The 25,082-nt window shown below is 40.9% G+C and overlaps 1 protein-coding gene across 6 annotated transcripts in view; it reads left to right on the plus strand.

The window, feature by feature from the left end:
* The window catches only part of MYB (MYB proto-oncogene, transcription factor), a 43,919-nt gene extending 19,042 nt beyond the window's left edge, over positions 1-24,877 (plus strand). For 3 of the 6 annotated variants that reach the window (XM_084827595.1, XM_084827596.1, XM_084827597.1), the window contains exons 7-16: positions 2,317-2,397; positions 3,204-3,308; positions 5,069-5,293; positions 6,399-6,761; positions 8,012-8,154; positions 9,284-9,398; positions 9,514-9,639; positions 10,433-10,543; positions 12,031-12,138; positions 23,413-24,877. In XM_084827595.1, the coding sequence (XP_084683721.1) occupies positions 2,317-2,397; positions 3,204-3,308; positions 5,069-5,293; positions 6,399-6,761; positions 8,012-8,154; positions 9,284-9,398; positions 9,514-9,639; positions 10,433-10,543; positions 12,031-12,138; positions 23,413-23,529 (1,494 nt within the window). In that variant the 3' untranslated portion in view covers positions 23,530-24,877. The remainder of the gene's footprint in view (positions 1-2,316; positions 2,398-3,203; positions 3,309-5,068; positions 5,294-6,398; positions 6,762-8,011; positions 8,155-9,283; positions 9,399-9,513; positions 9,640-10,432; positions 10,544-12,030; positions 12,139-23,412) is intronic. The other 3 variants (XM_084827598.1, XM_084827599.1, XM_084827600.1) reach the window with 1 other exon arrangement.
* The last annotated feature ends 205 nt before the right edge of the window (positions 24,878-25,082 follow it).

Consider the following 25,082-nt stretch of genomic DNA (forward strand, 5'->3'; position numbering starts at 1 on the left):
GACTATCGTCCATAGCCATCACTGAAGTGGAGGAAAGGAGGCCACAACGTCTTGTAAACTAGGGGTGGGGAACTTCAGCCTCATGAGCCAAATCTGGCCCGCCTGCGGTCCCAATCCTCTGGGGTTCCCCTTACTTTGGCCTTACCCCAACCATGGATCATTCTGCAGTTACCTGGCTTTTGTGCAGTTTTCCCCCCATTCTAAAAAGCGGAAAGCTTCCCCCACAGCTTAGTTACTGGCAGTAAGGGATTTAAGCTACAATATGCTGGTACTTTTGGCCCCGCCCCCTTTGCCTTTGACCCTGCCCAACATTGGAATGCAGCCCCCAAGAGTTTCCCCAAAATTGAATGCAGTCCTTGGCCTGAAAGAGGTCGGTTCCCCACCCCTGTTCTAAACAGTGTTTTAATTTTAAATAAGTGGAGCTACTCAGATGGCTCAAGATTCAATGAACCTGGGCTTTAGATAACTGTGGTATACATATGTAGCACCTGTTACTATATTTATGTAATAAAGCATTTTTAGTACCTTAAATTTAACATGTATTTCCTTTGTTGGATCTAAATCTCCAGCATTCTCCTATTCTAGACTTCCACTGATTTGCAAACTGTCTACAGGTCAAATTAGTTATAACAGATGTACTATGAGTTGGATGCAGAAGTAGTCATACTTAGGGATGTTGGAGAAATCTGCAATGGAGTCAAATGAGTTTGGATTTCTATGAATCCGATCTGCGGATTCCACAGCAGACCGGCTTTTTCTGAGTCACGTGGACTTGTGGACCAGTTTTTCATTTGCAGGGGCATTTGCACTAATTTGCATTAACGCTAAAGCACAAATGTGCTGATGCGCATTTGTTACTTTGCATTAGTGCTAATTCACACTAGCTAATGTGAATTAGCACTAATGCAAAGTAAGCAATTAATTAATGTGCATTAGTGCTAGTGTGAATTAGTTCAAGTAGAACGAAATTCTGTTAAAAAAAATATCTAGTTCCGTCAAGGAGCAGATGATGGAATGAAAGATGCCTGACAATCTGCAAAACACGGATGGAACGGATTTAACAAAGTCTGTACATTCCTAGTCATACTTCAAGTAGATCCATTGAAAACAATGGGCTTAAGTTAGTCATGACTAACCTGAGTCCCATAGATTTCAATGGGTCTACTCCAAGAATGTCTAAATCTGGATCCAATCCTATGATTATAAATATAATATAGGATATCATATAGCCTATGATTATAAATAAATGGCCATTACTTATTAGATTATATGAATCTAAGGAAATTTACAGTATTCATTCTCCAAAAACCCAGCAGGGACCATCTCTTTTTAAGCTGCAATTAAACTTAAGCTGCAATTCTGTGATTATAGAATGCAGCAGCCCCTAGGGAATATGGCAGAATACGATAATATGGGGGGGGGGGAGCCCTTTCAGAATATTGCCAGTAGGACATTTGGGTGCAATTTAAGCACATTTTCCTTGTGCTTTTAATTTTGGATTTCTCACAGCATTTTGAGGTGTCTGCTCACAGCATCTGGCTTTTCTTGATTGCAAAACTGCACCTCAGAACTCACAGGGACATGTGGTGACGGGTTCCTACACGAGACATAAGAAGCATAATATGTTTATGCATTTTCGTGCAATATAACAAGCCATCTTTTTCATACTTGATATGTGGACTATAACATAGACCAAGATCAGTCAAATGCACTGAATGTATGGCTTCCACATAGTTTTCTTAAGTTCTCAGTTGTTTTTGTTTTGTTCTTTAAAAAAAATTATAGGGAAGACATACATGCAGTAGAACTGATGGATTGTGGTCTGTGTTATAACCACCAATCAGTTCTAAAGGATGGGAAAAGGTGGCTTGTTAAATGCCAGCTGGTCTAGATCAAAAGTCCATCTAGCCCAGCAGCCTGTTTCCAACAGCACCCAGTCAAATGCTTTTTGGAAGCAAAGCCTACAAATAGGACTTCTCCTTTTTTAAAAACTCCTTTGGAGAATTAAGATCATGCCATGGACCTGTTCTCTACTTTTATTTGGGCATGTTTAACCATCTGTCTGTTTTGTTATGGGTAGTGGATTGTTGTTTTTATTGATAAATAGATGCTTACTGCAGTGTGGTTTGAGAACTCCCATCTTAAAGGGCTACTGAAATTGTTTCATTTGAAATGAGAGCCTGGTTTTATTTCAAGGAAGTCAAATGACTGATGAAGGAAGCACTTAGCGTGTTTGTTTAAACCAGCCATATTAGTGAGAAGAATGTAAACAGCATAAATAATGTGGCCTCTTTTTTTCTTTTCTTTTTGGTCTAGGTCTCTGCTCATATCCCATATCCAGTAGCACTTCATGTAAATATTGTTAATGTTCCTCAGCCAGCTGCTGCAGCTATTCAGGTAGATATTTGTAACGCTCATTTGAGGAGTCAATTCGCTGTGCTTTTCATGTGCAAGTTGGATGCAAATGCCTTACTTTCCAATCGGACAAAGCCACAGCTCTTTAACGTGGCGAATGATGAAGGAGGGCCCGTACAGATGCTCTGCTGGCTAACCATGGGTCCAACAAATTGGGTGCCAGACTTGAGGATTCACACTCCCTTCTGATGGTCTGTCCCCTCCCTGAAGTAAATTATCTGCTACCCAGGTGATTAAGCAACTTTGTCATCACTGTTCACAGCCATTAGGGCAAAGCAGGATTCTCCCTCTGTCAAAATTTGAAGCCACACCGAAGAAGGTTTCAGATCTGGGTTTAAGGGAAACCCTGATTAGCTTTAATCACAGTTATAATTGGTGAGGATGAACTGCAGTTAAACAGGAGGGAGATGGAATTTCTGTAGGAAAGGGAACGAGTACACATTCCTGAGACGGTCGTCCAACTAGCTAGCAGGAAGCCAGTGTTAATTTGAACTGGCAACCATAAAATGGAACCAAGGAGGAAATGTTTACTTATTTAAATCAAAGGCAGCAGGGTGAACTGTTACCACATCAGCCAATATCCAGAATATTATCATCGGTTTCATGGTTTCCATTTTAATGTCCATTCAGAAACTCAACAGAGATGTTGATCTTTGTACAGTGGAGGAGCCCTTCAGACTAATTTGGCTGCGATTCTGCAAGACGGGCAAACGAACCATCGTTATCGTTATGATTCCAGCATCCAACCAGGCCTTTACCTTCTCTTTTCCCTTAACTCTTAATTGCAGAGACACTATAATGATGAAGACCCTGAGAAAGAAAAACGAATAAAGGAATTAGAGTTGCTACTAATGTCGACTGAGAATGAACTGAAAGGGCAGCAGGCATTACCAGTAAGAATGTCACCCTGTGCTTGGATGGAGGGATAGCAGCTTTACCCCAGTGCTTCTCTTTCCTTTTTTACTTCTGACACTAATCCAGGCCCTATATTTCCATTTGAACAGGACACAACATGACAGCCCCACCAGATGCATTTGCTTCTCTCTCCCCCTCCCCTTCCAAATTACAATAGTACATAGTTGTTAGCAATAGCATTCACCCACTGGTTTACCTTTTCAGAATAGCAGCAATCAGTCCCCACCTGGTTTTATGCCAAGGGGACATCTGTGTTTCTGAGAACTTCCAATATTTTGCATAATGAAAATGTAGTGCCTGTTTCTTCCATTCCCACCCCCCTCTCTCTGTGCTGTATTCCTTACCTTCAGCTGTACGTTAGACCCTTGGCCTGTGATCCTCAAGCCACAGAAGACAGTCTAGCTGGCTAGGAGCCGGCCTTTTGAGCAAATGTGCCATAACTCAAGTCCAGAGTATGAGATGATGCCACTCTAAAGAGTACTCAAGTGCGAATACACCCTCCCCACTGCCAAGTCTTGGAGTGGTTTTGCTTCTGATCTGCTATGCCAGCCCTCCAGATGTATTGGACTACAAGTCCCATAATCCCCCATCCATGGCTGTCTACCCACACCTAGGGGGCTATCTGCTCCTTTCTGGAATGCCACAAGCCCCTGCTTCCTTTGCCACTGGTGGCACACACCCCGCAAGTTGGACACAGTTTGGTTGAATTGGCCTGGGAGACAACCATTCCAGCTCCAAGTGGCTTGGGAATCACAGCCTAAGTAATGTCAAGATTTTTTGCATGTTTGGTAATGTCTCTCTCTGAGGAAAGTTAGATTCTGTAACTGCATGTATGAAACCAGAGCTGGCTATTACTTAATTCTATAAATGTATGTATTTTAGTGTGTAGGTTGTAAGAAGCAGCTTATGTAATAAATTAATATGGGAACTTCAGAAAAACACAGGTGGTAGCCAGCAGAGATATCTATGTATAATTAATTCATATTAATAATTAATTCATTTTCTAGTTAATTATAAAACGACTGTGTGCATGACATGTTAGTTCTGGCCACCTTCTAATTTTTAGTTTACGCTTTGCAATTTCTTCTCTTGCATGGTTATACTGGAAAGAGACTTCTGTTAATTTGCTCTTCTGCCTTCCTAACCACATTGATTTTACAGCCTTTTCATTGCATTGGTGTAAGCTGTAGCACTAGACAGGCATAGGAAGAAAGCAAAGGGAGGTGGAAAACAAAAAAGCAACTCTGGTTTTAACCCAGATCCATGAAAATCAATAGAAAATTTCTCAGCGACCTCAAATGCAATGTGGATTTCACCATCTTAAATCCTTTAGGGTACAGATCAAGCTGAACTTGCACTAGAAAAATCCTGCCATTTCCTTACTTCTCACGACAAAAAATAGATTCAGGCGCTTTATGGACTTTGGAAGGACAGCGTATGAGCATAGCTGTGTTGCTTATTGTGCTATAGATACTTGCCCAGGATGCAGAGTTGTTGCACAAGATGAGGTAATGCCAAAACGAGAGCTATAAATTTACTATCCTTTCAAACAAGCTCTTGCTGCACTGATGAAAGGAAACATCTTGACAACTGTTTCATAGGCATTAAGTGCTTAGATGATGCAACCACTTTTATCTTTTCCTTCAACAGCCATCTGACACCTTGTGCAATTTCACTGCTAAGTTCCTTCTGCCGCTCTCTTTCTTCCTCCCCCCCCCCCTTCCCCTCCTTCCTTCAGGCACAGAATCACACATCAGATTACCCAGGATGGCACAGCACCACAATTGCGGACAGTACCAGAACTAGTGGTAATCACTGCACTCCATCTCCACCAGTAGACCACGGCTGCTTGCCTGAAGAAAGCGCATCCCCTGCAAGGTGCATGATCGTTCACCAGAGTAACTTCCTGGATAATGTTAAGAATCTCTTAGAATTTGCAGAAGCACTTCAGCTAATAGACTCAGTAAGTAGAATGGTCCTCTTCTAAGCTGTGGCTGGTATGAGGCTGCAAGCGTGTGCTACCTCTACACCAACGTCATTCTTTACTGACTGATCTGATATCAAGTTATAAATATAGGCAGTAGGGTCACCATTGCCGCATGCTTCCTTTTTGTCTTTTGGCTCCAAGCTTCAAAACACTTAAGGAGACCCACAGCCCAAATCCTGTACATGCCTAACTGGAAGAACATCTTGTTGAAATAAATGAGACTTATTACTGAGTAAATGTGGGTAGGATCAGGGTGTTGGCATAGGTTGTTTGTGGGTTCTAATATTTATCGCGCACCGATAAACATTTGTCTTTAATGAGCTTGCACAGAACCACTGTTGCAGCTATTCTCCATGTGCATGTTAAACATAAAAGAATACATTTATGCTATGTGAGCTGGTACATTTAAAGTCCAATTTTAAAATTATTTCTAAATAATATACTGTGCCTTTTAACAGTGAAATCAAATTGTAGATTTAAAAATAACAATACTAAAATGGAATATAATTTTAGTTCTCTTCCAAGTGACTGTGTACACTTCTATATACCTTAGTTGGATTCCTGGTTCTTGTTTTTGTGGAACATACATAGCATGATTGGGTTTCTTTTCTGAAAACTCTGAGAAACCACATAGCATTTTTGAAGATCTTTATGTAGAACTGAGGAGATTAACAGCATCATTAGGCACTGCAGGTTGAACCCAAAGGTTTATTGAAACAGATTCATTACAACAAACACAAACACATATATCCTTTTTCACTTAAAATCCAGCTCCCTTGTAAGAATAGATTGGTCACTCAGCACATTTTTATGTAACAGCTTTCTTCTCAGTGATTGGTAAGGAAAGAGGCTTGCTCCTTTTAGGAATCCACCATTAGGATGGTTTGCATTTAATTTTCACATTTTGGGATATATCAGAACTGAATTAAATGAGGAACAATTGCTTCCCCCCCCCCCTTTACTTTCTTTCCCTTCGATCAAAGTAGTTATGTTAGTGCTGTAGTTACTTTGCATCTTTAATTTTAATGAGGGAGCATCACGCATTGTCTCATAGATTCGTGGCTTCCCCCGTTGTTTCCAGGATCCTTCATCATGGGGTGATCTCAGCAGTTTTGAATTCTCTGAAGAAGCAGACACCTTGCCTAGCCGCAATCCCTCAGGCAAAGCCCCACAGCTTCAGCAAACAGAGGCCACTGCTTGTAGGCCTGAAGGACTCCCTCTCCCAAACTTGAGCAAAACCATGTCGAGTCAGGATTCCCATACCTCGGCAAAGTCCTTGACTGGCTCAAAGTGCGGCACAGCTCCGTTGGTCATTCTGCGCACAAAGAGAGGGCATCCCAGCCATTTAGCCAGTGGTCATAATAAGTCCTTCATACTTGCTGATGTCAGCAGCTCATCTTCTAAGCGCTCCCCTGTTAAAAGCCTGCCGTTCTCTCCCTCGCAGGTAGAGCAAGATTTCTGCACAGATGTTACTAATTCTCAAAGTCAGCAAAGTTTTAACCATGTAGAGAAACTAATCTTTGGAACAAATGACTAATTCCTGTTGCACTCATTGATTGCTGTCCAATTTTGAATCTATTCTTAGCTTTTCCTCTTCACCATTGGGTTTAGACTGCCAACAATCTAACTGATCCTTTTCTTTTGCCTGTGTGTCTAATTCTTGGTGGTTTTGAAGAGGGTATGATCTGTTTGCTTTGCTCTTGTTTTTTAATTCCTTTTAACGTTTCCATTTCCTATAAACATTTTTTTTAATATTCCATCCTTTTCGCAGTATGGTTCGCTAACTCCCCCCAAATTCAGACTAAACAGACAATAAATGGCATTGATATGCTGCAAACTAACAACTGATTTTAAAAATCGACTTTAAATTATTAGTAATGATATGAAAAAAAATTGGGTAGTATAGGAGGAGCAGCACAGTGTCATCTACAGACCAGTTAACTAGACATACATAAATTGTCTTCATCTCATTCAAGTCAATAGGACTAAGGAGATTTAAGAGCAAGTGTGTTGGTTTAAGTGGTCTGTGGACTTCTGCTTTAAACTATAGAGCCTGAAACAGCACAGTAGGTTCGTGAAATCATCTTTATTGCCAATTACATTCTATTTCCTAAATTCTGCAGCAGCAGCCCCTCCTCACTAAGCTCAGCATTTCCATCAAGAATGAAAGCTCTGTGCATTCTTTACTTCCTGTACCATGAAAGTGAAGCAATTTCTATTTTAATAGAGAAAATAAGAATGTTCATTTTCTGTTTTCACATTTTTAAAAAATTGAATTATCTTATTTTGTGCTATAGGATTCAGTACCTTCCAGTGGAAAAATTCCAGACTTTTTTCCCCATATTATTAAACATTCCTTGCATAGGCAAATTCCCACTGAAGTCCAGTGGGATACAACAAATATTTGTTTCTATAAATAATCCTGAACAGAACCTAAGAAACGTGTTTGTATAGGCTCAAGCACTAGAAATGCAAAATTTTGCTTTGGGAGTATTGCAACCAAAATACAGCATAATAATTTTGCCGCATGATATGACACTAGGATTGATGCACATAGTTGCACTATGAATCAGTAGAAGCACTCCTGTTAATTTATCTTGAGATTACTTCTTTTCTTTTCTTCATTTTTGGTAAGATTGCTTTGAAAAGCCAAATCTGTATTTTATATTGCTGTTTTTCTATTAATCTTTGCAGTTCTTCAACACCTCATGTAGCCAAGAAAGTCTGGACCTGGACAGCCCCAGTCTAACCTCCACTCCCCTCTGTTCTCATAAAGTCACTGTTACAACACCTCTTCACAGAGAGCAAGCTTTTAAGATGCAGAAGGAAAACAATATGTAAGTTTTAACTTTAAAAAACAACCACATGTTTGCTGTATTGTAACACTAATATTGGCTATACACATGCATATGGATTATTTCACCTTGATCCAGAGCAGAGCCTGTTGGTTTTTGGGTGTGCATGTGGAGTTGCTGTGTAAGTGAGCTTCCCCATTCACTTCAGTGGAGGGTAGCTCAACGCATTAATTTCTTTGCTGACTTGGGCCTGGCCCCTGACATGAATGAGCGGGTCAGATGTGTTAGGGGAGCTTTTGAGTTAGCATCTGTTTAGAGCAGCCTTCCCAACCTGGTGCTCTACAGATGATTTGGACTACAGTTCACAACAAGATGTCGTGATGGCCACCAATTCAGATGGCTTTAAAAGGGGGTTAGATAAATACCTGGAGGAGAAGGCTATCAATGGCTACTAGACCTGATGGCTATGTGCTACCTCCAGTACCAGAGGCAGTAAGCTTATGCACACCAGTTGCTGGGGAACATGGGCAGGACGGTGCTCTTGCACTTGTATCCTGCTTGTGGGTTCTTGGTCAGTAGCTGGTTGGTCACTGTGTGAACAGAATGCTGGTCTGCATGGACACTTGGTCTGATCCAGCATGGCTCTTCTTAGGTTCCTAACTCTCCGCATTCCAGACCACTGGCCATTCAGGTTAGGTCAGATGGGAGATGAAGTCCAAACATCTGGAGGGCACCATGGTGGGGAAGACTGGTTTAGAGAGATGTCTTAGTACTATCATCTCTTAAAGGTCATAATCATTAGAACATAGATTCACTCTGCATCCACCATAAGTGGATGCAACCTTATCAGTGCAACCTTATTTAAACAATACTCTTCCAGACTAATTTTTTTGTAAATAATACTTAATATTTCATGTTTATATAGCATCTTTCCTAAGTGCTCAAAGACCTTTGAAAACATTATCTCAGTAATTCATAGAACACCACTAGTAGGCATGCCAATATGATTATCCCCATAGTAAAGATGGGAAACTGGAACCTAGGACTCTAGATATAGCACACAGCTCATCCTTTTAGCTATTACACTAAATTAGGATCACAGCAAAAAGATTCAGACTATTTTCTGTAACTTCTCTCTTTTTCTTTCCCTTTGTTCATACCATGGGCTCAGCTTCAGAACTCCAGCTATCAAAAGATCAATACTGGAAAGTTCTCCAAGAACACCCACTCCATTTAAAAATGTAGCTGCAGCTCAAGAATTCAAATATGGACCCTTAAAAATGCTGGTAAGAATAAAGGCCAGTGAAAAAAGGCCATTTACAGTGATGTAAATGGGATTCATTTGAGGATGCTCTAAGGACGCCCCTGTTGCTTCCATACGTATTTGTCTCTTCCTTTTAGCCTCAAACGTCGACTCACCTTGTAGATGATCTTCAAGACGTTATTAAACAAGAGTCTGATGAATCCAGCATTGTATCTGGCCTACGTGAAAGTGGATCCCCTTTGCTGAAGAAAATCAAGCAGGAGGCAAGTTAAATCCTATTTACTTAAGGCCACATTAAACTCAACTCCATTTGCCAAGAAATGTCTGTAAATCAATTCACTCACTGCAGCAGAAAAACAGTTTTGGCAAATTGGTTTCAGAAAAGAACCTGCCATATTCCATTTGTCAAGATGGTCGGGAAATAAATCAGAAGTGTTTCTAAATCATAGATGGTTGGAAGCAAACAATATTAAATGAAGCATCCAGGAAGGCCATTATCAGAAAAAGGATAGTAAGTTGGATGAACCATAGTATTATCACAGGGACTGTACTGCTTTTCCTGTCTTCCACTTTCAAAGAAGTCTCTTGCTTCTATAAATACTATGCCGTCGGTGCCTGATTTAATAGATCCGGCCTTCTAAACAAATTACTGAAAAATACCTTTTGTTATATAGTTCTGATGCAGTCTTTAAATGGCCACATTGAATTTGGTGCATTTTTCAGGAACAGGAAAGTTACCAAATCAAGCCTTAGAAATCTGGTTACACAGTGTTATCTCATACGTCATTTCTCAATGATGTCCAGTGTTGTAAGAGAATATCTTCCAATACTAAGAGCTTAAATGCTGGTTTAAATTATTTTAAAAACGAACTAATGAATCCTGAATGCAGGAACTCCGTCGTATATCATCTAGAGACTGACTGTTCAAGAACTATTCTCCTCACCACGCTAACTTGTGTATAGGCCAAGCTCATCTGGAAGTGCATTTACTGCTGAGTAGGCATAGAAAATGTTGGTTGCTGCCATTCAATATATGGTTCCTTTTTCTGCTCACAGGTGGAGTCTCCAACAGGTAAAACAGGAAACTTCTTTTGTTCAAGCAGTTGGGAAGGGGAAGGTTTGAACACACAGCTCTTCACATATGCGCCTGCTGTGGAAGATGTGCCGGTATGTGTTAGTGCCATGAATATTGTCTTGTTTTTTATAAACTTGTATATTTGGAAGTTGAGGTAGACAATTAGCAACATCAAGACCTTCTCCTGCCATATTACCATGCTGCTGCTAAGCGGCGAGTTGCCTACAGATTGGTCGTTCTGCAAATAGGGAGGATTCCTCCCCACTCCCTCACAGATTAAAGGCCTTGGCAGTCTGGATAGAGCCCCCCACTGCTCTTACTTTGCCCACCCTGCTTCTAAAGTGCAAGAAATATACAGATCACATAGTTCAAGAAATGCATGTTGAAATCTCATGGATTTCAACATGAGGCAGTTTGTTTAATTCTCCCCATTGAAATCAGTGAGGAACCAAAGTGTTTAACTTAAGACTGGATCGTGCCAAAATGTCCCTGCCTGCCCCCATAAGTCCATCAATTCGTCTTTTGATTTTATACAAAAAAGCTGGTACATGGTACATGTGTAGAAAGCTGGGGCAAAAATCTGCTTTTAATTGGATCACTGGAGTGTTTAGTGAAGTCTGTGGAATTATTAGGCAATGAAATATTTACAATGGAAATGTAATATCCATTGTAAATGGCATAATCTATTTTTTATAATATAAATGGGATTAGAACGTAATGTAGCCCAATCAGCAAGTCATTTTAGCCAAGTACTTGTACTTAAGCAAATTTTACTGCTATTTAGCTTCTATTTTGTGCTGTTCCAGTAGAGTTAGAGGTACCAAATGTAGCCGTATATGCATTTTCAGTTTTACTGGGTTGTGTGAGTCAGACTACATGTTAGTATCGTCAACCAATGGAGAAGTAAAGTACTAGTTCAGTATACATGTCTCCATTCTAATCCCTGTCTATTCAATGTGCTGCTCAGGTGTTTAATATTAAGTTTATACTTAAGTAGTTTGCTAAAGATAAACCTTATATTTCATTTAATATCGTTGTGATTTAACAGCCCTATACTATATATACTTTAATCAGGATTACACAAGTTCCATAAGTTCAAAAGAGATTAGTCTCCAATGTGCGTGCGCAGATTTTTGCTGCACAAATATATTCTAGGAGATTGAAATGTTCCCTAAACCCTCCCCACAATTTTTTTTCTTGCCTGTTCACTGGTATGTGTAGCCTCTCTCCTCAGTTACTCCAAGATCATTTCTCCATCTAACTTCCTCTTCTGGTTCCTGGGTCTTTCAGGGACAAAATGTCAGGATTCCCTGCAGCCAATCAGATTCAGTTATGGGACATAACCATGAAGCCAGTTCACACATTTACATGAACAAAAGTCCCATTTGTGCATTCCTTCCCAGTAAATGAGCTAGAATCAGGTTGTCAGTGGCAATACATAGAAGTCTTCTCCTTGCACAGTACCTTTTTTAAATCCTTGAAATATTATTGATTAATTCAAATAATTCATTCACCATATTCATTCATTCATCCATTCTTCTTCTTCTTTAAATTATGACTATTTTTATTGTTTCTTTAGAATCTGCTTACCAGTTCTGATTTAGAGATGTCTGCATCAGAAGAAGAGGACAACACTCAGAAATTATTCGCATTACATAAAAATAGGTCATCGGGTAGCCCACTTCAGGTAAAATTCATCTTTTAAAAAGGCTCCTTATTAATGATGTAACATACTTGCAGATGTATAGAAAGATATTTGTTCCAGTTAAGAGAATCCATTGATTATAAAAGTTGAAAATTTCACTTTATTGTGCAAGGAAAAAAATGTTACAGTTGTGCTTGATTATGGACTGAGTACAAAGTGGCCTCACTATAAGATGCCATATTATTTACTGACTAGGAAATTCCAAGAACGAGAAGCTGTGAAGAAAACAGGATAGCTGACCTGCTGACATTTTGGTACAGTACTCGAAAGGTGGCATTTTTTCTTCTGCAACCTGAAAAAGAGATATTTGGCATCCTGTCAAGATGTAAACAGAAAGAAAGAAAGAGATGTTGATATTTTCCCCTTCCCATTACAGCTACAGAGCCCATTTTATAGTGGTGAAGCATGCACTTCTACATGAGCATTTCCTCGGACAGTCAAGATGATAAGATTATAAGATAATTAGCCTTATTAATTTCAGCCCAGTCTCACAAGGCAGCTCAATAGAAAGCTTTTGTCTTCCAGAATGGAAGAGTGATCAAGCCTAGGGCCTTCACTCCGTGGTGAAGCATAAGATACGCATGCAGAGGGTCCCAGGTTCAATCCTCAGTGTTTCCAGTTAAAGAAATGAAGGTAGAGTGGGACAGACTCCGGTCTGAAACCCTGGAGAGCCACTGCCAATCAGCATAGACAGTACTGACTGCTGAGTTAGATGGACCAATGGTCTGACTCCATATAAGGCAGCTTGCTGTGCTCTACTATATGGAAGGAAAGGTTAGTTACTAATGCAAAAATGTTTTGTCCCAAGAGCCCTGCTGTCTAACTAGTCCACCAGCCTGCAATGGCCAAACAGAGGCCTCTGGGAAGCCGACAAACAGAACATAATGGGCCACAACCATCTCCCACTGTTGTTTCCCAGGAACTGGTATTCTGAGGCCTGCTGATCCATACTTTAGGGAGACCAGTTTCATGTACTACGTTCTTGTGATTATATTCTCTATCTGAAGTGATGAAAGATTGTTTGACACACCAGTGAAAGAATAATGCTAGTAGGGTGAAGTTTTCAATGTGTGACTTGGTATGGGTAAAGCATGGCAGCTTGTCACAGGCTTTTATAGCTGCAGAGATAAATTGGACAGCAATTGCCCATATGTGAGTAATACCCCCTGGCCAAAGGCATAAGAATTTATTTTTAAATCACTCATGCTTCTACAGAGCTAAGCCAACAAGAAACTTAGACTACTTTTTACTGCTACTTAGGCAAATAAACACAGCAGGACTAATTATTCCCTAAGTAAATGAAGTAGAATTGGTTTATTGCCTTAACTTGAAATTTGCATTGGATTTTTACCTGCTAAGCTAGAGCTGATAAATGGCTGCTGTAGTAACCGAGCTTGCTCCTCCTCCAGATATTCAGGAAGCTAGAAACCTTGGAGTTGTAGATTAATGTACAGGTAATTGTTCTGAGCCACAGACATGCAAATGCGGCAAAACACTGTGTGCTCCTAGAACTCGCCTCCCTCCCTTTCAGATAGGTGATAGGAGCCATTAGTCAGGCCATTCAGCTGATAGGCAGGCAAGAGCAGAGAAAGGGAGGAAAGGCCTCGAGTCTACATGGTGCTTCGTCCCCTCCTTAACCTAAAAAGGTGGTGACCAGCATTGCTTCTCAGAAGAAGGGAAATGCATGCAAAAGCTGGGTTTCCTTCCCTCTCCTAGCTGTTCCAGGCACATTACTTTTGTCATTATGCTGCAGACCACTGCATGAGTTGCTATTTCTGGATTGTGGTCGCTGTGTTTCATTATTTGGGCATCCATTGCATTGTTCCTGTTTTAGCCCTTTTTCTAAGGATGAGCTCTGACACTCTTGAGGACAATGACTACACAAGATTCATCATGCTGTTTCCACTTTCTCTGGAGAAGTAAACTAACAAAAAACTTGGTGAGGGATCCTGACCATATGATTGTGTGGTCTGTTCCATTAACCCTATACTGAAGGATGATGCTTGCTAGCTTTGACTTCCCAGTTATCTCTGTCAGCTTCAGGACCCTGACCATGCGGATGTGATTTTGACATCAAAGTAATCATACTTTGGAGTGAGGTAGATGGGTCAGATACTGTTCTGGGTTAAGTGTCTGCGAAAATACTGTTCTAGAAGATCCAGAGATCACCTTTTTGTATGTAAATCTTGGAAACATTGGGGTAGAACAAGGCCCGAGTTAATAAATGGTTTGCATGTGATGGCCACTTACAATAACTGAGGAAAAAGGAGAGCTATCAGTCTCACTCCTGAACTTTTAATAGTAGTTTTGCTGTTGACTTCAGGAAGCATGGATGGCAGCCATTTTGTTTTCAGGACTTGGTTGATTGTAAAACTATCAGGTCAGTGCTCTTCTCATTTGCATCTGTTCAATTACAGTGTGACTGAGGACAATGCAGTAATTGCAGTCATTTCAGTAAACTGTTTGTGCTGCCCAGAGGTAAAATCTACCTCTAATTAAAAACTGATTCCTGTATTTGAAACAATCATTTGGGAAGTGGAATTCACACGACTGGTATAAATTAAAATATGTGCGTACTCCTAATTTAGGATTCAGAATCTTATAGTCAGAAACATACATTGTACATTCACACACTGTTTTGTTCTTAAGTGTTGCCTTACAGGAAAACATAATGTGTGAATTGACCCTTCAACAAGTGGGTGGAAGAAAGTACCTTTGCACAGCCTTGCCTTTACTACTCTATTTTCCCTAGAGGGTTCACTTTTATTTAAAGTCCTTTAACTGGATATCCCAGTTAAAGATTTGACAGTTTGTTTACTGTTCACTCTTGCCTGGGGCAACAGAAGGCACGTTACAGGATAAGTGAGATAATTGTGTTGCCAGAAGAAGGATGTGTTGGTAGGATTAACTGATGTAACAAAATGAACTAAGAGTGACACAACTGAAAATATACCATGGTTTGATAATTCTATATGAACTTAATGTAAACATAGAGAAGTTGCCTTCCTTATCCATAATTTTAACGTTTAAAATGGCTAATAAGAAATCTGATATGAAAGATTTAGAAAAAATTGTAGTGGATTAGCAAAAGACTTCACAGCCTCATGTCATCCGGGGTCCTGATTAAAAACCTACAGGCAGCCACTGATTTCTGTGGGCGTTGGACTAAGTGTTCTTAATAATGCGCCCAGCCTCCTGTGGCACAATTTAGCAAAAAGTAGTCATAACTGAACTCCATTGAGATCAATGGAGCAGGAGTTGTGACCAACTTTTTCTGGGTTGTACTGTGGTCTTTGTGCAGCACATCCTCATGGACATTAGTGACAACTTTATGGATAAATGGCAGCTTACAAAAGATATGGCATGTTGGAAGAGGCCACTGCCGATGGTAACCTAAAGGGAGTGGGGTCCTGTCACTGGTGAGCATCATGAGGAGGCAGAGGGGCATCTGGATGCCTCTGCTGACTGGCCAGGCGTGCTAGCCAGACCAAATCCCACAAAGCTGCTGGTACTCGGGTGGTACCCAAGATCTCAGAGGCTCAGGCCATCATGCCTTGGAATAGCGCCTTCAGTATCATAGTGCCCACACTCTGGAACTCCCTACCCCTACAAATTAGGTAGGCACCAATCCTTCTGGGTTTTTTGGTGCCCATTGAAAACATACATTTTCCAACAGGCATTTCCAGGAAGATAATCTTGTCCTCTGAATGAAGACTTGTTTTTGGATGTCACTTAGAAATTTCCTTAATATAAGTAATTCATAAATATTGTTAAATAAATTAATAAAACTGTTTGCAAGAGGACATGGCACATAGGAGGTGGCTCCCCCACCTCTGAGCAGCACAGTCTAAGGAGAAGGAAGCCCCGTGTGGTGTCAGTGGAAGCTGCTATTTGCCCTGGGAGGGAATCTTCCATTGGCACCGCACAGGGCCACTTTCTCCTTGCCTGCCTTTCAGCATTAGCAGCCTCATCCTATGTGCGAACTGGGAGCAGGTAGGTTTCTAGTCATGGTTTCAAAGGGAGGGAGCGTTACAGTAGACCTGCCTGCATCTCGGGCTTCAGTCTTCAGCAAAGTTTTGTTCTATTCTTGATTTCTGCTCGATGCCCTGTCCTTTCCTCCCATGTGTATTTTGGGCTTTGTTTTCCTTTTAACCTAAGCATCGACAACACAGTTGTCAATCTGATGGTGTGACAAGAGTAGCTTTCTACTGGGCTTCTCTTATGTGGCTTTCCTCTTTTATACTGTGGTTTCCTGGATGTACTTATTTATTTAGGTTCTAAAATTTATGTCCTGCCCTTCGGTGGCTGGTCAACATTCCCTTGGGCGGTTTTACAAAACAGTAAAAAAATAGAAATACTACAAAACAAATAAACCAATGAAAACAACAGCCACAGCGCAGGATAAAGTGTTTAACTTAGGCATCCTAGTCCAGAAATAGAAGTGCCTGTCTGTGTTTGCGTGTCTGTACCAAGCATAGTATCCTGTTGTGCCCATGTGTTCGCAGATATTAGTGGAAACACCCATTTCCAGAAGGGGTCAGATCAGTGAAGCTCACAGAAGGGAGCTCCGTTGACCTGTCGCAATCTGGAAATGAGCATTTCTGCTCATTTCCGGGGTTATTTTTAGAAGCACGAAAGCCCCTTTGCACCAGCAGTCACTCCCATGAGCACAACAGTACCCGCGGAGGTGGAGTGGTGCTGTTGGATACTGCCCCAAGTATGGAAGTGGAGCTTTTTGAATTCCAAGGACTTTCGCATGTGTCTGCAAAACCAGCCTTGAAACCTGGCAGAACACAAATAGCTGGAAGCAAACCTAGCTACCAAGTGCGGGCAGTGTGATTTTTTTTCCCCTGTAGCAATATTCTCATATGGTAATAGATGTGTTATTTGGGCCCATACATATTGGATTTGTTGTATGTGACCCTATTTAAATATGCACCTACCCATAATCATCTGGGGCTTTTGGAGGTGGAAAAGTCGCTCTAAGGGAGAGTGGGAAGGCAACATCTCATTCTCCCACTACGCATAGGGAGCAGGTAACAGAACCAAAGTAGTTTCAGAAGTGGCTGTTCAGGATTGTTCTCATGAATCAACAGCCTTTGTTTACATATGGAGAGAATCCCAGAGAGTTGTAGTGAGCAATGGGGTGTGACTTTCTGGTTACTATCAGGTCACTGTATGCGTGCAATGAATTCTCATCCCTACCAGCCATTTCTGCATATTTTAGATAATGGAACCAGCCCACTGTTTATATGATACCTTATCATGAGAAGCAGCAGCAACCAGACAAGAGCCTCTATCATTTTTTGTTTACTTCAGCATATTGTATTTATGTGAACAAATTCAACTCCCGTCAACCAAAATAATGGACCCAATGCAGGTTGCAGAGTACCTACAAAACATTAACTCCTCAATAAATCAGTCCATAAAGCTGTTCAAAATATTCAAGGTAATAATGTATTCCTGAAGCATTTAGAGTCATTCTCATTAATCCCCGGGATGTGCAAAAAAATAAAAGATTTGAGAGAGTCCAATGGTTATAAGTAGGGATGTGCATACAAGCAAAACTTGAGCTTGTCGAATTTCTCCAAATTCCACCTTGAAGCTTGTTCTATCCCGCATCTGTATCGGATTGAGATAATTTCTTTTTGCATGAAAAAGTGTATTTTTGTGTGTAATTTCGTGCATATTTTTCCAAATGTCTTCATCAGTTGTGCACATCTTTGAAATGGACACCTTCTCCCACTGATTACAGCATGTTTGAGTACATTTTTCAAAAGTACGCATTTTTTCATGCGTATTTTTTGAATACATTTTTTTGTACCGTAAATGACATTGCAAGCTTGGATATGTATGGATTTTGAGCACAGATTGCATTTGAGTCCATGTTCAGTTCGGAAGGTGAGAACTGGGTAAATCCTGAGCAAAAACAAATGAATTTCTCCTACATCTGTAGTTGTAAACATTCCCTAGTGGAGAATAAGCTTTGTCAGTGACTTTAGGCAAATTGTGTAATTGCCATAATATCTGGGTAAGTGGCTAATTGGTTCCATCATTTTAAGATGGAGGGCTGCAAGTTGCCCACCCCTGCTTTAGGGGGAATGTGAACACGACAGTTTATTGCCCATATTTTTCCCCAGGGGACCATTTAATATGTAAACTTCTTAAAGTGCATTCATATGTCTACTCAGAAGTAAGTCCCATCACATTTAGCAGGACACAGTCCTAGATAAGTGGGCATAGGATTGCAGCCTTAATGAGATAACTAGCTTCCTATACTTGCCTGTACACTAAAAGATGGGAACATATTCTCTCTCCCTGGCAGTTATTTTAGCTGGCTATATTAGAAAAGACCAGGAGCTCGCCAGCCCACCCACCCAACACTTGGCCTGTGCTGTTGGCCAAGGAACATCTATTGCCATCACAAACTATCCCAGCAGTTTGCCACCTTCAGCAGGAGGGCCTATTTTTGTTTTCATAGTTTTTTTACTAAAACAACTCTTCCTTTTTGGCAGCAGCTGTTCACTCTGCCTTGAGCAGATCTGAATTGGTGGACTTGCACAGAAGATTAAAATTGCCAAAAGTGTGACAGGCTTCCCAAGAGGGTGGAAACTGTTTATTGAAATCATAAAGAGGAAACAGCATTGTGTGGCATGTCTGTGAGGTGAAAAGTATGTCACACCTGCCCTTGGTTGTGGTTTACAGAGGCCCATGTTAAGTGAAAAGCTAATAAAATGGGGTGTGCTGTATCTCTTAATTCACAGGCACACATTCCGGTCCTGTTTGGTAGTCAAGCAGTTTGGAATGTCATTTTGTACCTCTTTGGTGGGGTAACAGATGAATTCCGTTGTAAGGACTGTCGGAATTCACCTGTCTCTTAGACTAAAAGGCAAAAAAAACAAAGGTATATATGAAGAGAAGTAATTCATACGCCTTTTCCTTTAGAAGATTCACCTTAATAGGAAACCTCTTCGTCACATATATAATTTGTTTTCTTCTTTGGGGAGCTTAAGCTTTGGCTGGAAACTTGATTATATATGCACCCATGTGTCTAGATAAGAGCTTGGCCATATCAGAAGCTCCAGCAGTAACATATGTTAGGAATGTATATTTGAGCTATCCAGTAGTCTTTAGGCAGGAAATACTACAAACATAATTTATTTAACATCCCTACTTGAATTAATTCAAGCCACTGAGATCCTGCTCACACAGCAGCATCTCTACTTTAGAAAGGTATTATTGGTTATGTAGCACCATCGATATACATGGTACTTTACAGCGGGGATGGGCAGAAGCTACATCTCCAGATGTTTTGGACTTCAGCTCCCAGAGGCCACTGCCAGCATGGCCAGGAATGCTGGGAGTTGACATTCAAACCATCTGGAGATCTAGTTTCTGCCCACCCCTGCTTTACAGAGTACAATTAGGAGGAAAACAGTCCCTGTCTCCAAAAACTTAAAACCTGAATTTCAATAGTGGGGGTGACATGTTCAAGCTAGGGTACTGCTAAATGTGTGGAAGAAGTAGAATCTAGACGTATGGAACACCAAACACAATTGTTCCTGTATGGTTCTTGAGAACTGAATTTGGTCACTGGAATTATTAAGAGAGTGGCTGTTGGCCACGTTTATGGAATATAGTGGGATATATATCTCCATGCTGTAAAATGCCCATCCCATCATCTGGTTATGCATTGTGCCCATGTAAGCTCTTCACAGAGGCAAGTAGTTGAGTCGCAAAGGTCTTGCCCTTCTCCCCCCACCTCCTCGCTTGTAAATTTTATACCCTGAGGATTGTGATCTGACCTAATTCCATGTAGAATTTTGAAAAGATTAAATGTTGCATGGCTAGAACCGAGTGAGTTGCTGTAGCAAAATTACAAGTTCTGATAGCAAAGTGGTAAATTTTAAAAAAGTCAGAAAAAAAATACCTGTAGTGAAAAATTTCACGGAGTACTGAAATTTACCCTGCTAATGGTTTGAGGCACACAGAGAGAGAGAGAGATTAATTAATTAATTACATTTATATCCCACCTTTTTTCCTCCTTAAGGAACCCAAGGCGGCGTACATAGTCCTCCTTCTCCTCCATTTTATCCTCACAACAACAACCCTGTGAGGTGGGTTGGGCTGAGAGTCTGTGACTGGCCCAAAGTCACCCAGTGAGCTTGCATGGCTGAGTGGGGACTAGAGCCCGGGTGTCCCGACTCCCAGTCCAACACTCCAGCCACTACACCACGCTGGCTCTAGAGAATGTTTAGATTAGAGAACAAGCACATGACCTGGATGCAGCCCTCAGTACAGATATGATTATCTCTGTGCAGCACAGTCCTGAGTAGGGCTTCCAATCTTGGTAAATACCATGAGAACAAAACAATCTTCAATTTTGGTTAAGAAATGCATTTCTGTCAGTAGCCTGTTTTTTTCCCTTACCTTTCACTATAGAAGATTTACCTCTGGCTATGTACTCATCTACAATTGAAGATACCTAAAAATACCAAACTGTTCGTTAACTGAGTTCAAGGCCAGCCATCTGAATCTTCCCATCAGACCAACCTGTGCAAGTGGAGCAAAGCAATGCTATGCTTGGCCCACAAGTCCAGCAGAAATCTACGAAGTGCCAGTTGCATCCCTTTTAAGATACTTCACAAGGCCTATACTTTTGGCTGGTTTTGGACTATTCCTGGCATCAGTCAGCCAGTTAGTTATCAACTTGCCTAGCGTATTTCTTCCCCACTCTTCAGTCCAAGGGCTCCATGGCTACAGTAGTTTTGAAACCAATTGTTGTTCAGTCGTTAAGTCGTGTCCGACTCTTTGTGACCCCACGGACCATAGCACGCCAGGCCTTTCTGTCCTGTGCTGTCTCCCGGAGCGTGCTCAAGGTCATCTTCATTGCATCCGTGATGCTATCTAGCCATCTCATCCTCTGCCGTCCCCTTCTCCTTTTGCCTTCAATCTTTCCCAGCATCAGGGTCTTTTCCAGTGACTTTTCTCTTCGCATTAAGTGGCCAAAATATTTGAGCTTCAGCTTCAGTATCTGTCCTTCCAATGAGCACTCAGGGTTGATTTCCTTTAGGATTGACTGATTTGACCTCCTTGCAGTCCATAGCAGTATGTTAAAACAGCAGAGCAGCGTGGAATGGCATTAGCAACAAGTGTCATGCCAGGATTAAAAGCACAAATATTAAAATAGAAGATTTTAAAGGGCTTGGGCAAATAAAAAAAGTCTTTACCTTGGTATTGAAAAGATAACAGAACCTCCCCAGGAAGGGCTTTCCTAATACTGGCCCTACCTCAGGCCACCACGCACCTCACCTCTGAAGGCAGACGGGCTTGAAGAAGGCGCAAAAAGGGAAGATCAAATGCAGCCAGAGCAAAAGCACCGAAAACAAAACAAAAAAGACCGCTGCGTAGCAGGTGCATACAGTTGCCAAGGCATTTGAGGGGAACTCTTTTTTCAAGGGAAAATGTTCGTGCTTAGTAAAAACTGCTAGGGACAAGTTTTGTGCTGCAACACACTGAGCAAACTAACTCGTTGGGAACTCTATCTACCTGTACTTTTTTCTTTCTTGTCTTGGGGATCTGGAGGAGAGCCTCAGAAGATCTTAACTTCCAGGCAGGTCCAGCAGGAAAAGGCTGTTCTTAAGGTTTGCCAGGCTCCTTACCACAGGGTGGGGAGACTTCCAACTTATGGGATCTCCTTTGGGTTTCTCACTAGAACCTCAAAGTCCACTAATCAGGGCTAGGTGCAAATTAGTTGGGGGCCTGTGGAGTCAGTTACCTAGTGCACCCCATGATCCATATGCTGAATATATACATACAAATCTACACTGAAGTTATTGTCAATCAGGGATTCTAACAAGAAAAATGGTGGACAAAGACCTGGTCAAAGGCAGCCAATTAACACTCATTTCACAGGTAAGGAACACTGAGGCTAAGATTAGTAATTAGCATAAGGCCAGTCACAGCAAGATGTTTTTTGTTGTTAACTTTCATCTTTACTTGCTATTGTTAAATGTGAGTCAAAAACCCTTTGCTGATCTATTGCAAATTCCCCAGACATCTACCAGTGGATCCTGACCTATCTTCTGTCAGCCCCTGCCTCAGCATGCCCAAGTAAAAAATATATTAATTGACCAATTCACACCTTACTTTTTAAACTTGGGTAGAAAAACATTGGGGTTCACATGGTAAAACGCATATTGCATGCTACCAAGGGTGAATGGCGCATGTGTATTAACGTGTTTGGATTTCCTTGCAATGAGCACTGACGTAACAATCAGGAAAGGCTTGATTTGCTGTCCTGTTAATTGTGACAATCAACAGAAGCCTTCAGGCACTGTAATGGAAATGTATCCAAATATATCGAAATAATCAAGAAGTACCTGAATGGCCTGCTCTTGATCATGCAGTCAGAAGTTTCACTACTATGCTATTAACAAGCAGATTTGTAGAGGATATCCAGTAGAAAAAAGCTACGTTAGACTCAGTGTTGCAGTGGGCCAAAGCACGGGGACTCTTTGATTAGCAGGTATGATTATGTCATCTGTCACCCCCTCAGACTTCCCTCTAGGCTTAGCTGCAATCCTCCCAGAAGCTGGGGGATGGGGATGGATTTTCCCAGGAGCAATATATGGTGAGCTGTCCCTGTTGTAATGCAAAGCATTTTGGTGTGGCTTGCTCTTACGTAGGCACTTAAGACTCATTAGCTTACTAAAGGACTGCTCCTAGTGGAGATGAAAAACTGCTAGAACTGGTTTGTTGAATTAGCTTACTAAAGGACTGCTCCTAGTGGAGATGAAAAACTGCTAGAACTGGTTTGTTGACAGGGATTAGCACAGCTGCCTGCATTTTTGGACTCCTTCGGGGCATGGCTATTGAGACTGTCGTGATGAGCACCTGCACTTCAAAACAACCACTACACTACTGGTTACAGTGCTGGCCAGCAACAGTGGAGTGTTGCAGTCTCTCTTCTTCAGGGACAAGATCCCTGTAGGTCATAATGGAGCTCTTCCCTTCTCTTTCCAGCTGGCCCTTGTTGGGGCATGGGTAGCGCTAAGCACAATGTCCTTGGCCATTGCTTTCAATGGTAAGCCTATCTGCATCTCTGCTTCCCATCTGTAGATCCAGTGGCACCCCTTCTGAACGCCGTCATACGCAGGTGTATCACGCTTGGAGGACAAATAACCTGCGAACTGACAACCCTGGGAGGAGATGGTGTATTACTAATTTCTCTCCCTCGTTTATTTTTGTTTTTAGCATTTTAGCAACATGTGGGATTCAGCATCCTGTGGGAAGACAGAAGATCCGCTGCCCTTCTCAGATCCAGCACGCAAATATATGAATGCATTCTCGACTCGAACTCTGGTCATGTAAAAGGGTCTTCCAACAAGCATTATGTTTTCTTCTCAAAACACTTCCAGTTGATTTGGATATACCATTCCTCTGTATGGGAGAAAAGCCTTTTTTGTTGTTGTTGTTGTGGTGGTACAACATTTGGGAGCAGCACAAAGTGCATACAGTCACAAAAGCATAAATGTATATATGATTCATGTTGGATTTCACCCAACTTTAAAAAAAAAGAAAAGAATTCTGTTTATTGATGATGCTTACCTAAATTATTAGGTATTGAGTTTTATGCAATTAATTATTAATAATATGAATGCAAGGGTTTTTTGTTTTGTTTTCTTAGTATACGCAATGATTTTTAAATGATTTTTTAAGGAACATTTTGGGAGATCAAATGCACCAGTATTAATTCAGTGAAGAGTTGCTATACAAGTCCGCATGCCAGTGAAGTTGTTTTCCAATGTTGTTGTTGTTTTTTCTTTTTAAGAGCTGGCACTCAATCAGTAGCTTATTCTAAATCATTGAACAAATACCTTGGTATAAAATACTGAAAGAAAAGCATTACTGCAAATGCTAATCTCAAGGTGTAGACGGGGGCGGGGGGGCATATCACGATTATGAATGCTCAAGCAGCTATGCCATTTGAAGTACTGTTCCACTCATTAGGGCTCTAGACTGTTAATACCTGTGTTTTATTGTGTGTTTTAATTAGCTTGCTTTAAAAAATTATTACTGTATGAAACATAGTTTTATGAGAACAAATTATATTTTTATTCAGTAATTTAATTTTGTAAATGCCAAATGGATACTCTGGGTTTTGTTCCATTTTTGTTTTGTTTTGTTGCTGCTACGACTTATAGCATGTATATCGGCCATAGAGGTTTTTAAAGGAAAGAAAAACCTTGGGGGCTAGCTAACTTGACTATGCACTAGCATTTCTGACTTCTGAAAGATGATTGCTTTTACCCTCCCCCTTCGCCTTTTATTTACTTTTTACAAGCAATACTTTGAAACACTTTTTGGGAGATTTAATGTGCCTGTCTGTCTGTATGCTCTTGAGTTTGCAACAACATAGTATGCAAACTTCAAGCATTCAGGAGAAGAACACAGTCTTGCTTGTGTCTTCCATTTTTGTCTGATGTTTAAATAATCCATAACTTGAGTTCCATGCACAAAATCTTTTTTTTTTTTTAAGCAAGAGAGTGTGTTTTGGACTGCTGTATCAAGCTTTTCCCAATACTAAAAGGCTGTTGCTTCTTTTTCTTACTATGGATTCTGACTGCTGCCTTAATAGAATTAGGTGCAGCCTTGTCTGCACTTAACTTTTTATATACTGTACTGCCTTGTAGATAAATAAAGTGTTGCATTTTGTAAAAACTTACCGTTTGTGTAATAATTTTAAACGTGCTTGTGTTTTAACACATTTGTCAAATGTTCTCACATTATCCATCTGTTTAGTGAGCAGTTCCTGCAAACTTGCAAAACAGGCCATCCACCCAGGAACAGTATTATAGAAATGGGTAGAACTGTGGACTTGGCCAGCCAAGGAGCCTAGCAAGTGACTGAGGAACACGCCTTAT

The sequence above is a fragment of the Heloderma suspectum genome, chromosome 1, assembly GCF_057233095.1.
Source record: "Heloderma suspectum isolate Gila_16-S chromosome 1, 16-S_ref, whole genome shotgun sequence".
Classification (NCBI taxonomy): Eukaryota; Metazoa; Chordata; class Lepidosauria; order Squamata; family Helodermatidae; genus Heloderma; species Heloderma suspectum.